At 35.7% G+C, this 14,146-nt stretch overlaps 1 protein-coding gene across 1 annotated transcript in view; it reads left to right on the forward strand.

Annotated features, from left to right (window-relative positions):
* Window positions 1–5,371: 5,371 nt before the first annotated feature.
* LOC150106404 (soma ferritin-like) overlaps window positions 5,372–14,146 on the forward strand; it is a 44,390-nt gene continuing 35,615 nt past the window's right edge. Inside the window, exons 1-3 of the mRNA XM_090393126.1 lie at window positions 5,372–5,681; window positions 11,240–11,355; window positions 11,486–11,632. Of these exons, the coding sequence (XP_090249252.1) occupies window positions 5,618–5,681; window positions 11,240–11,355; window positions 11,486–11,632 (327 nt within the window). The 5' untranslated portion in view covers window positions 5,372–5,617. The remainder of the gene's footprint in view (window positions 5,682–11,239; window positions 11,356–11,485; window positions 11,633–14,146) is intronic.

Consider the following 14,146-nt stretch of genomic DNA (forward strand, 5'->3'; position numbering starts at 1 on the left):
AATTTCCCTGAAGGGAGAGATTTAGTTAATTTAATTTCAAAAAAAATATCTGAAAAATAGAATAATGTTGATAACCATGCTTCGTCAACAAGGAGTGATACAAAATCAGAATTACGTTCATTTACAAACAAAAAACTTCGTGCCTTAATTGAAATAGCCTAGTTAGTACTTTGCTCCTGGAAAGCCAGCGAATTTCAGAATGAAGCAAAAGTTGTATATATTCACTGCCCATTTCATCGCAGATTACTGAAAATAACCTGTTATTTAACGGTCGAGCTTTAATAAAATTAACTAGCTTTACAGCGTTGTATAGCAGTTTTAAATTCTGGTGGCATTCCTTTGGAGGCCAACCCCTCCCTATGTATGGTACCCAATTCACATCCAGTACATAAATAACCCCACTATGCCTGCCTGTAAGGAAGCGAGCTCCATCCAAACAGAAGCACATACATTTTCCCCACTGGATCCTTTAGTGTGTTATGTAATTATTGAGAGTGTGAAATATTTCTTTTCCAGTTGTTCGAGATGGCAAAGTTCTACAAAACAGAATATCACCATGAATGTTGTTATCATGCGCATATCTTACGTAGCATATTAAGTGCGGATCAATTATAACATTTTGTCTATTTTTAACACATAATAAGGGCTCTTCTTTAACTCTTTCGATTAACTGAGATTCTACGTCGCCTGCCCATATCATTAATCGTGCAATCTACAGTTTCAATTGAAAGAGGAATCAAATCAACATCTTTTAGTAACTTGTTGCCAAACACAGTTTTTACCACATCTTTTCTTATTATTATTATGATGATGATTATGATTACAGGCAACTCCAGGGAGTCCTTACACTCATCGAGGGAGGCCACAAATCATGTTCATCACTACTATTCGACATTCACACAGTATCTATCATACCTTGCCTTAAACTCATTCACTGTCACAGCACCCACTACAGACTCTGGCAGCTTATTCCACTCATTCAGCACCCTAAACGTAAAGAACCCAGCTCTAAAACCCTTACTTACTACACTCTTGTCCAGCTTCCAGCTTCCATTATTATTCCAACCTGCCCCCTAGTCCTCCACCACCAGCCCTGTTCTCAAAAATATCTTCTGAATTAATCTTATAGAAACCCTTCTTAAATTAATCTTATAGAAATATCTTCTGAATTAATCTTATAGTCTCAATCATATCTCCTCTCCTCCTCCTATCAACCAGTTTCTGCAACCCACAAATCCTCAACCTGTTCTCATAAGGTTCATTCCACAGACATGCTATCATCTTGGTCACTCACCTCTGGATCCTCTCAACCTCCTCCCCATCAAGAAGAAACCTAGATGATCAAATCTGTGCACAGTAGTCGAGATGGGGTCTCGACTACTGTGCCCAGATAGGAGAAGGCTCGATACAGAGGAAAATAACATGCTTATCTCTGCTCGTCAAAGTATTCTTCAACAATCAAGTGATTTGATGAGCTGATTTGGCCACTTTTGCTGTTCCCCCTAAACTTCAACTCCTTATCCACCAACACTCCTAAATCTCTCACCTCATCAATTTCCTGGAGTACAGGTCCACCAATGTAGTAAACTGCTGCTAATCTTTTCACCACAAAATGTATAACCTTACATTTTGCACATTAAATTGACATCCATTCTCTTTAGCCTAGACCTCCAATCTATCCAAATCATCCTGCAAAATTTTGACATCATCTGTATTCACTATTGCCCTACCCAACTTTGCATCATCCGCGAACAAATGAACTCTTCCTCTCGGATCCTTTCCTATATCATTAATGAACAAATTAAACAGGTGGTCCAAGAACAGATGCTTGTGACACACCACTAGTCATAGGCCGTCTTTTGGACTCTACTCCTGAATAAACCACTCTCTGATATCTCTCCATCAACCACCCTCCTATCCATCTCACCAATCCTATATCCATCCCCATATGCTGCATTTTACTGATTAGAATTCCATGTGGTATCCTGTCAAAGGCCTTACCAAGATCCAGTAGAATCACTGTAAACCCATTACCCTCATCCAGTTCAGCCATCACTGTGTTATAATACGTGAGCAAGTTATTGAGGCATGACCTACCCTTCACAAAACCATGCTGTCCCCGATACAGTATCCCATTTTCATCTATCCAATCTTGTATTTTCCTCTTGACTATTTTCTCCAAAACCTTGATAACGATTCCTGTTATGCTGATTGGCCGGTAATTTTCAACAGCAGCCTTGGAACCACCTTTATGCAGCAGAACAATTTTCCCCTCTTTCCACCTCCTTGGGACTGACCCAGACCCGCGGCTCAAATTAAACAAAATGGTCAAGGGCGCTGACAATTCTTTGACCGCTTTACGTACGACACGAGCTGGTATACCATCCAACCCCACAGATGTATTGACATTGAGGTTCTGTAATAGACTATTTACCTCTACTTCATTCATGACAATTCCAGTATAAGTTGTTGGTTCTTCCTTCCTGCAATGTCACCACCTGGATGATATACTCTTGCAAAGTGCTTGCTCAGTAATTCCACTATATCGACTGATTCGGTTACCTCCCTACCGTCAGCATTTTTTAAAATCAATCTGCCATGAACATTTTTCCTTTTACTTGCAACATATTGAGAAAACTGTTTGGGATTCTCTTTAGTCCGCATGGCCAATATTCTTTCATAATCCGCTTTTGCTTTTCTTACCACCCTTGTTACCTTTCTGGCCTGAGTTTTATACTGTTCTTGCACCTGCAGGTCACCTTTCTCCTCAAATTCCCTTCCACATTGGTTTCTTTTTTTTTGCAGCTCACGCTTAATGGTGTTATTCATCCATTTAACCCCTATTTGATTTTTTATTCGGACTCTTGGTATACAGTCAACCATTGCCTCCTGCTAACACTTCTTAACCACTTCCCATGCCCTATCAACATCCAGCCTTTGCAGTTTTACATACCATGGCACTGAGCCAGGCACACTCCTAAGCCTGTCATACTTACCAGCCTGGTAATTCCACATGTACCCTGTCTTAATTGTAAATTCCACTCCTTTAGCCACCCAAGTCATGACCTTATGATCACTCTCACCAATTGGTGGCAACATGGTCATGTTCGTTACAGCCACATTCTCAGATGCGATTACTAGGTCAAGCACTCTCTGCCCCCCTAATATTTTCCATTACATGCTGTCGCATGTAGTTGTCCCTTAATAACCGCATAAAATCCAATTCCTTCCTCCCGTGTGCTCTCTCCTTGCAGTCAATGTTACCATAATTGAAATCCCCTATAATAATTACCCTCCTTCCACTCATTTCTTCTATTTGCCTACGCATACTATCCCAACCATCTATTCCATCACCTGGTCTACAGCAGCACCCAATTGTATATTTTGTTGTGATAGCCTCTATTTCACACCAAATAGCCTCAGATGTGCTCTTTTCTCTATCCTGCAGTTCAACTTCTATACTCCTTGGCTGCAACTCATCAGCTATCATCAATAACACTTCTCCCCCCTTTTTATTCTCCCTGTCACTCCTGAACACACCATACCCGGATTTTATACACGCTATACATTCTATATACGCTATACTCCTGAACACGCTATACCCTTTTATAGCTGGAAGTAGCAAATTTTCCACAACAGAATGAAGTTTCCCTGTTTTCGCTATGCGCAAACTTAAGAGATAGGATGCTTCTAGTGCCTTGCTATAATGGAACCCATGGCCGAAACTATATCTTTCCCATGATTCGATGTCCCTAAGCGTCGCTGAAAAAATTCAGTTGGCTTATTTTTCACTTCACAATGATATGAAAAATGTCGTCGGAGTTTTGCAGGTTTCATGCACTCGTTCGACAACACTTTATAACGCAAAACACATTGAGGTTTCTGTTCACTTTCATCTCCACACCAAGTAAACCCGAATTCCAAACATGAACTGTTATATTTCCTACTGTATTCTTTCTTTGAACTGCTTGTTTCTTCTACTTTAATAGTATCAGATTTACTTGCCATTACAACACGTGTATCACAATTAGGGTTAGCATCACCTGTTTCATCTGCTCTTTTTTTTTTTTTTTCCCCAAAGTACTAGTTCTAAGTCACTTTTCCATTATTAAAAAACGATTCTGAAAAATATATAAATATATAAAAACTCGGGTTAACTCAGGACACACTTTGTCCAAGTCTGAAGATATACTGAGCCTTGGATGAAGGAAGGAAACCTTCAATAATAAAAATCAATAAACAACAAGCAGTTGGTTGAAAAGTGGATAACACATGTTCACTTCAAATCTGACAAAACAACAAGAAGGCGGAAGCAATGAAACTATATTGTTGTTCACTTCACTCCTCTTTTATTATTCGTCATTCTGCCGAATGACGAATAATAAAAGAGTGGTGAAGTGAACAAAATATAGTTTTATTGCTTCTGCCTTTGAACATTCTAAAGCTGTTTGTTAGGGTTTTTTTTAAATCTCCATTTGATTTCAATAATTTTTACTTACTTATTCAATTTTCATTTGTTTTGTTTGGATAATTTAAAAAATATTTATTTATTTAATTAATTTAAGTCTGCCTACGGACCATCTGTCCCACCGTCGCGGACCACAGGTTGAGAAACACTGGTATATACCAATATATCATGTACCAGCCTATCAGATACTCTAGAAAATCTACAAATATCACAGGATATGAATCACCCTTTTTCATCACTGTAGTCCCCTTATTATGAAATGTAACCAGAGCTTCAGTAACTCAGTTGATTTAGATGAGCCCTTTGGTTTGAAAGATCCCAGTTCGAATCCCGTCTATGACGCAAGGTTAGTGTTTTCAATCAAGAGGTGAGTTAGCCAGTCTCAAACGGAGGAAGAGGATTTTTCTGTTGTTTTTCCCCCCTCAAACGGCTAATGCTTGTTCCGGAATAGGACATTTCGGGAACAAGGAAGTGAAGTGTAGGGCTACGCATTAATTTAAATCTGGAAGTAAGGAACTACTGTATATCACTGAAATAAGACTTGCCAAGTAAATGGGCTACGTCAGTTCTTTAATACATTATTTCACCACAGTGGCGAAATTTCATTCACTCCAACGGTCTTGTTAACATCAAAATTACTTACTTACTTATTATTATGTAATTTGTTATTGCAAGCATAATTATATTATAATTCGTTTTTGCTGTGGATTTCCATCAGAATTAATTGAAAGAATTTTTTCTATAACGCTGAGCCAAGGTACTGAAGAACTGTCGAACAATTATCTATTTTAAAAAAATAATAAATTTATAAAAAAACCTACCAACTTCACATCCTGTTTTGTGCAATACGACTATATTTCAGTTAAAGCAAATCGTACCAAGCACAGAGCACGAGTATGTACCAAGTCATGTGACATGGTACAATATAAGATTGTTTACAGCTGGGGATGACAGATATTTAGTACTTTGGACGCAGTCTTCTGTACCAGTGTGTACAAAGGCTGATAACAGTTTCTTTAAAAGTTCATTAGCTATTTACTGTCAATCAGATTTCAGTGAAGTATTCGTTTATGGAAAAGCTTTCGACTATAAATTTCCTTCTAATACTCTTGTGACTGCCTTTTTTAGCGGAAGAAATCGATACTCAGCATGAAAACTATGTCCTGTCTTTTCCTATTGGCTGTGTTCGTAATAGCGGTTTCTTCGTTAACAGGTAAAGCCCTTAAACTTTTCTTTTAAAAAAATTATGCTTTTAAGCAGACTTAACTGTCGAAAAATTGAGTTCACAGGTTAGTAGGTGCTCTATTTCCTCTCGAAAAAAAAAAGTAATTTGGATTATATTGCGTAAGTGTAAGATTAAGATTCTTCAGAATTTAGTCCTTCAATAATAAAAGTCAGGATGATTTAAGTTGGATTGAAAAAGTTTTATTTGGGAGTAGTTACTTAAGGCATCGTTTGTATTGCAAATTGTTGTCATCTTATAAAAATTAAAGTTTTTTTACTAGATTTTTTTTTTATTTGGCTAGCTGCTCTGCATCAGGCAATATTCTAGGTTAAGACTGCATGATGACTTTCTTCATACGGAATAATGGCTTTATACTTTTCTTGTGCATAACTCCACCATTTTCCATGCTATTCTTATTTTCAAAAAGAGTAATTCAGGTAAACATTTTTCTGTATACTTTTTTTTTTTTTGCCTTGTTAAAGTGTTTGGTTGCACCTAAGTTTGATTCATGGCTTTGTTCAAAAGTTAGTCATCACCTACAGAGAGAGAGTAGGTTCCTTCTCCTGGAATCTCATTTTTTTCCATGCAACATAAAATTCAGTGCAGCAGTTTGCAATATACCTACTAGCTGCCACATTCATGCATCATGCACCTTGATCCAGAATGGTCTTTTTCCTGAGGTCTGTATATTACCGATCTTTATATTTGTAGTTTGTTAAATGTATATTTTAAAAAAAAAATGTAAATCTTTGTCTTTTCCCCATAAGTACTAGTCCACTATACTATGCAATAGGTTTACAACCTATCATCGGTGGGAGCTATAAAAAAAAAGTGTTTGTTTTAATTAATATTTTCTCTCTGTAGTAGAGGTCTAAGTATAAAAGCTCATGCCTCCTAGTATTATTCTATTTACTGTTATTTACTTGTATTTCTTTTACTTAAAATAGTAATTAATATTTGAAATGCTTGTTTATTCATTATCCATATAGTTGAACTGATGTCTCATAAAGTTTGGAGTATATGTAATAACATGCCAATCGTAGTTGAATCATATTTTATCCCCTAGATTCAAATGCTAATATTCTTGACTACACCAGTGCTATGTTATAATGCATGTATATTATTGCATGCATGTAGTACCCAGTATTGAATTTGTATTAAAATGTAAATAAAATAGTTATAACAACTGTCCATTATAACATTAAACTGGCCAGATTTATATATAAGCTGGACAAGTTACAGCTTGGGGCTTCACCTTACGAGGGGCCTCATAATAATAAGAAGAATCTCTCATAATCTGTTTTTGCTTTCCTTACCATACTGGTCACCTTTCTTGCCTGTGCTTTGTACAGCTCATAGCGTGCTAATCACTTTTTGCTTTAGATATCCACAACTTTTTCTTCTGCATCATACTTATCCTACTTATAGCATTATGATATACTGTGCATCAAATGCACAATATATCCTTAATCAAAAATTCTGCATCAGGCAATATTCTAGGTTAAGACTGCATGATGACTTTCCCCAATCAGAGGCAAGATGGCTACCCTGGTTACTAACAAGTTCTGATGCTATCACCAGATTTAGTACTCTCAAGCCTTTCACATCAGTCAATATTGCATCTGGATGGAGCAGTATACTACATGGAATTCTGTTACATAAATTGGATATTGGGGATGGGCACATAAAGTTTGGAGTATATGTAATAACATGCCAATCGTAGTTGAATCATATTTTATCCCCTAGATTCAAATGCTAATATTCTTGACTACACCAGTGCTATGTTATAATGCATGTATATTATTGCATGCATGTAGTACCCAGTATTGAATTTGTATTAAAATGTAAATAAAATAGTTATAACAACTGTCCATTATAACATTAAACTGGCCAGATTTATATATAAGCTGGACAAGTTACAGCTTGGGGCTTCACCTTACGAGGGGCCTCATAATAATAAGAAGAATCTCTCATAATCTGTTTTTGCTTTCCTTACCATACTGGTCACCTTTCTTGCCTGTGCTTTGTACAGCTCATAGCGTGCTAATCACTTTTTGCTTTAGATATCCACAACTTTTTCTTCTGCATCATACTTATCCTACTTATAGCATTATGATATACTGTGCATCAAATGCACAATATATCCTTAATCAAAAATTCTGCATCAGGCAATATTCTAGGTTAAGACTGCATGATGACTTTCCCCAATCAGAGGCAAGATGGCTACCCTGGTTACTAACAAGTTCTGATGCTATCACCAGATTTAGTACTCTCAAGCCTTTCACATCAGTCAATATTGCATCTGGATGGAGCAGTATACTACATGGAATTCTGTTACATAAATTGGATATTGGGGATGGGCACTGGTCTGATGAGAGGATGTTTGGTGGACAGACACTCATATGTGGATGAAGAATTGAATGTAGGAGAAGGTGGGTATTAGTGATTTACTGTAGGGATCAATGTTTGAGCAGCAGTGTTTTAATTTGTATATCACTGATTATATGTATGATTTATTATTATTAGTGACACTTCCAGAGAGTCTAAAGACTCGTTGAGGGAGGGCACCTACTCTACAGCTCTCTCCACCACTCAATCCACCAACTAATACGAACTGCAACTACCATCATTATCTACATGAACACCATTTACTGCCCATCACTACCACTAGTATTTTCACTGACAATCGCAAACATCCATGGCAGGATTTGGACTCGCCGCCTTTTGGCTGGAAAGCGGATATACTAACCACTCGGCCAACCAGGCCAGCAATTTAAGGGGAGGTATCTAGATGTTTGCTAATACTATGCACAACTGGGAGATCGGTATTCAATGAAGATAATACAGACATGCAGGATAACTTAGACTGGCAATATGGACAGAGAATGTCGTCCACTTTAATGTGGCAAAGTATAAGGTCACACATTTTGGGATGAAGAGATTACAAGCTGTGCATTATACTGATAGAACTAGACTGCAAGAAGTTGAGGCCAGGGACTTGAGAGAGTGATTATGGACAGGAAGTTTAGAGAGCATATTGCAAATGTGGCCAAAATAACTCCTGTGTTCTTCAGTATCCAAGGAAACACAACCCTTGTCTATGCAAGAATTTGAGTAATAGAAATTGAAGTACTCTTTTTCTGTGGGTAATCATGCAATAGAATAATCAGTTGCTAGAGTGGATGCAGGGTTGGACAAATGTTATTACCCATAGCTTTCACAAAAGGTTCAAAAGCATAACTGCCACTAGGATATGATGCAAGTTTCTTGCTTTTATTCCTTTCAAATGCAGTTTTTGGATGAGTTATTAATTGCTTGTAGCTGCTTCAGGCTTTAGTATAAACAGAAATTATTCTGATTTTGATGAAAGCCAATTGCATTATGTCTGTTTTTGACACACTTATTGGCGAAACAAAGCTTAGATAAGAGTACTGAATATAAAGTGTAATGAATGTTGAGAATATAAAGTGTAATGAATGTTTTCATACTAATGAGAGGTGTTGCAATTACTTACATCAGAAAAACAGTCCAACCAAGGAAATAAAGTGCAGAAGTCACAAGGACTATCACCTTTGATCTTCTTAAAGTTGTAGATAACGTGTGTGTGTGTGTGTGTGTGTGTGTAGCCTAAAGTGCAACTCCACTAGTAAAGAAAGATCTAAAAAATTTGGAAAGTGGTTAGGTTATATACTACTCAGGTAGACATGAAAACAACTTGTCCAAAATTACTGGTGATAGTAAATATCTCAGCACTTCTTTTTACCTGTTGGATCAGTGCAGTTGGAAAGCCAACTGGAGTTGTGAACATAAAATCTCTAGGGAAGATGACTTCTGTTATGAAAAATTGGATTTAAGAGAATATACATTTAAAGAGAACAAACTGGTTGATGCTACAATAGCAATATACAGCAAATTAATTTGATAAAATGGAAGAAGCAGTGATTTTTAGCCACAGAAGATCAAAAAAAAGAGGAGACTTTGACATGAGATATTCAATCAAGCATGTGCACAAATCCCATTTCTGAGATAGTCTAATTGGGAAAAATGAGTAGTATTTGTAACTGAAATTTCATGCCTGTCTATTAGAAAAAGTAGGTAAGGTTTGCACATATATAAATGAACAATCACTGAGATTGAAACTAAGATCACATATTTAATTGAATCTAGAAAGCTTTCAGAGGTGTGCATTTATCCATATGTAACTATTTCTCTTTGCTTGACTTTTTGTGGTTATTTGAATTGAAATTTAGAGAAACATGGAATATACAGTAAAGGGATTCTTTTCCTGAACTCCTATATATGGTTAATTTTACTCTGTACAAATTGGAGCCTTGGCCGTGATTTCCATGTTATTTCTGATGTTAAACTGCATATAGTCAGTAAAATTACTTGATGTGTATTTTTCTGCCTTTTCTTTAATATTCTTGATAAGCAACAAAATACTTGTTCCCAGCTTTACGCTATATTATATTTTCTGTTAACAATAAGTAAATATTGCAATATCTTGGGAGTGATGACAAGAATTCATATTCAGATGCCATGCTTAAAAAACTGATACTGTAGATTTGGGCTGTCCAACTTTAGGTACTCTGAGGGCCACATTAAAAACAAAAAAAATTATCTGAGGGCCACATCACAATGCGTATCTAGTAATTTGGGGAGTAGCAGTGACACAACCTTGAAAGCTGAACAAACAAACAACACTAATTGCGCATTAATCACTTGCTCACGTTCCTTGTGAGTGCCCAGAGCATGCACGTTGGAACAAAACCGTGAAAGAGCACTTCTTAGACACATCTAATATTTGAAAAACATGTGGGTATATAGTGATGTAAAAACACCAAATAAAATAACCAACATCGAGATTATCGATTAGTGATAGAATTAAAATATCTAGTATGCATTAGATTCAAATTATTTTATTTTTTTGCTTGTGAAAATCAAAACCCATAGGCAGGTTGCACAAACTTCCTGTTGCAGATGATTACTTCAATAATATCTAAACTGCTGTGCACAGAGTTGGTTGTGATTATTTTTGGAAGATAAGAAAACTGGAAAAGGTGATCAATAAAAAAAAACAAAAAAAAACTATCAAATGTTAAGCTGTAAAATAAGTTTATTTTCAAGATAGTGTGATTGAGACATAAAATTTGGTGAAGGAAGCAGTTTCTTAAAGATACTGAGGCAAGTATTCTCAGGATGGAATGGAAGGAAAGCAATAGACTAGAAAGTGGTATAAAGATATACCAAACAAGGGCACATCTTTATCACTTATTTACAAAGGTACAGTTCATCCTATATTTTAGGTAGAGAATGGCATGTGGGTGAAAAGTGTTGATGTTGAGTGCACAGGATGAATTTAAAGTATATATGTTATGGTGAGCAGCAAGCTGCATTAAGCTTGATTCCATGGGGTCTATGATGATAAAGAAATATAACAGTAAGATAATGCAATGTGTACTGACAGATTCAGTATTTCTTTTTCTGAAGCTTTTCATATGTATATTTGTTTCATGTTTTTTTATTTTTATTTTTTTTCCCCCCAGATAATGAAGCAGCTGACCCACATAAGGACCATTATAAGCTTCATTCTATGTGTATTCATGCACTGCAGAAACAAATTAATGAAGAAATGCATGCCAGCCTTGTTTACATGAAAATGGTAATGTTTTAATTTATTATAGAAGCAAAGAGACAGTTATGTTCAAAGTTTGATGCAGAATAATGAAGAATTTTCTTAAAATAATTATCAGAATTGATTCCTTTTTTTTTTTTTTAATCTTTGCTTGCAGGCGGCTCATTTTGGTCAGAACTCCATTGCTCGTCAAGGATTCAGAAAATTCTTCTCTGAAAATTCTGAGGAGGAGAGGAAACATGCACAGAAACTTATTGATTATTTAAACAGACGTGGTGAAAGTTTCGAAAACTTTGATATAAAGGTACAACTTTCATTAGAAATCATTAATATGCTCAAATTTTGAAATTGTTATTAAATGTGCTCCTGTTATTATTAATAGCTGATCTGTTTTACATATTGATAAGATATTTCTCTAAAATTGATCCAATTGTTAATGAGAATATGCTTTACACTGAATGGCCAGTTTATTAGATTCATCCACTTTATCATGGAAACCTAATGCAGTTTGTGTTATTTTTTCTGAAATTCAAGGTCAGATCACAAGTTAGATGTGGTAAATGTTAAAAATTGGAAGGTGTTATAACAAGCCAGCCTTAATGGACTTGCTGTGATGTTTCTCTTTTTCATCAGTATTTTTTAAAATTGATAATTGCACTCGTCATTTTTCATCATAAAGGGAGAGGTCTGAAAATCTGTTCTTCAGAGATTACAGACCTACAACTTGACAATGAATCTTGTATTGAAAAGAAGTATAATAAATATCCCTCATTTTGCACACAGTAAGCAAACAATATTTCTTTTAAAATATTGTTTGCTTACTTTTAATTTTTTTTAAAAAATAATTGAGGGCCTATTAAATTGCAAACCTTTTGGCATAAGTTTGATCAGCTCAGATTTGGTCACCTGCAAGCTCTACTCATATTTCATCAGCAGGATTTGAGGGGGATAAATTAACCTTGGAAATAGTGTAGAGGTGGATAACAAAAATTATGAGAATAGATTGAGGGAATGTAGATTGCATAGTTTAGTAGATAGAACGATATGGTTGAGACATTTAAACTGTTGAGAGGTAGTTATAGGGTTGATACTAGGGAGTTCTTGTGTATGGTAGAACAAGAGGAAGGAGCAAGAACAAGGAGCCATCTCTGGAGTTGCAAAAGGAAGTTGTGAGCAAGAGAGTGAAGAGTGATTTCTTTGCATGGAGGATGATTGAACCATGAAATGCATTGCCTGATAAGGATATGAACAATGAATGAATTTAAGGAGTGGCATGATTGACTTGGTTTAGGATGGGCCTTCCACGATGAGTCTTGTGACTCCTTTGAGGCCCTGATTAATAATAATAATCATAATAAGTTACTTTGTTGTATTACACAATATCTGGTCTTCTTCATTGCTTTTGATGATCTAATTCATTTAAGTTCGGAAAGTTCGGCCAAGTCATGCTTTAGTTTCTGAGAAATTGTCATTCAAGCTCATATCTGTTTTGTTGTGGGTGTCAAGAGCTGACTTCAAGGAGACCTTAATGGCTGGGTAGGGAATCAAGTAGATGAGGAAATGAAACAAGTGTTGGGATCACAAGGAGAAATAACCCGGAATAATAATGGAGAAAGAATAATAAATCTTTGCCTTACAAATAATTTAGTAATAGCGAATACTATGTTCAAGCATAAAGAAATCCATAAGTTTACCAGGGAAGAGCCCAGTAGAAACGAAAAATCTATAATCGACTATGCCATCATAAGCAGATCGTACTGGAAGTATACAAAAAATGCAAGAGTCTATAGAGGTCCTGAAATAGGCAATGACCACTACTTATTAGTATTGGAAACAATCCATAAAATAAAAGTTGAAAAATGTAGAAAAAGTAGCAAGAAAATAAATGTTAAGATAAAGAACTACAAACTAAAGAAAGAAGAAACAGCCATTGAGTATAAAAGTAAAATAGAAGAGAAGATGAAAGAAGTAAATATGATATATGAAGACCAAGATGTAGAAAACCTATGGTACAGGTTCAAAACACTTCTTCTAGAAACAAGCAAAGGAATTTGTGGTGTATCATTAAATAATAAACAGAAGAAACATAAAACACCTTTGTGGACTGAAGAACTAAAAGAAGAAATTAAAAAGAAAAAGCAATTATGGAAGAGATATATAACATCAAAGCTGCAGGTTGATAGAGAACTAGACAACAACCAAAGAAATGAAGTTAAAACCTTAGTGAAAGAAGAGAAAAGAAAATGCTGGGAAGACTTCGGACATACTTTAGAACAAAATTTTAAAGGAAACCAAAAACTCTTCTATAATGTTTTAAGAAGAATCAGGTCAGAGAAAGAATGCCCCATAAAGTTTATCAAAAATAAGGATGGAAAGTTACTCACAAATTCCGAAGATATTATGGAAAGACGGAAACAGTACTTTCAAGAATTATTGGAAGATGCAGGACATGGAAAAAATAGAACCCTAAGAGCAAGACACACAAGCAAAATAGAAGATCAGAGTGAAGAAATTCATGCAAATGAACTGTTAGCAGCAATAAATAAAATAAAACTGGGCAAATCAGCAGGCCATGACCAAATAACACCAGAAATGGTAAAGAATTTAGGAACAAAAGCAATAAAATTTCTTTTACACCTATTCAATGTTGCATGGAAAAAGAAAAGTAAGAACCTGTAATAAGATCAAAAGAATTTGAAACAAATGTAGGAGTGAGGCAAGGCTGTATCCTCAGCCCTCTTCTCTTCATCATAGTAATGGATGAAATTTTAAAGGCATGCCAAACAAAAACAAAAAAGTTCCACCTAGGATACAGGAA

Source organism: Typopeltis vanoorti, chromosome 5, assembly GCF_054136105.1.
Source record: "Typopeltis vanoorti isolate ZY-2024b chromosome 5, IOZ_Tvanoo_1.0, whole genome shotgun sequence".
NCBI lineage: Eukaryota > Metazoa > Arthropoda > Arachnida > Uropygi > Thelyphonidae > Typopeltis > Typopeltis vanoorti.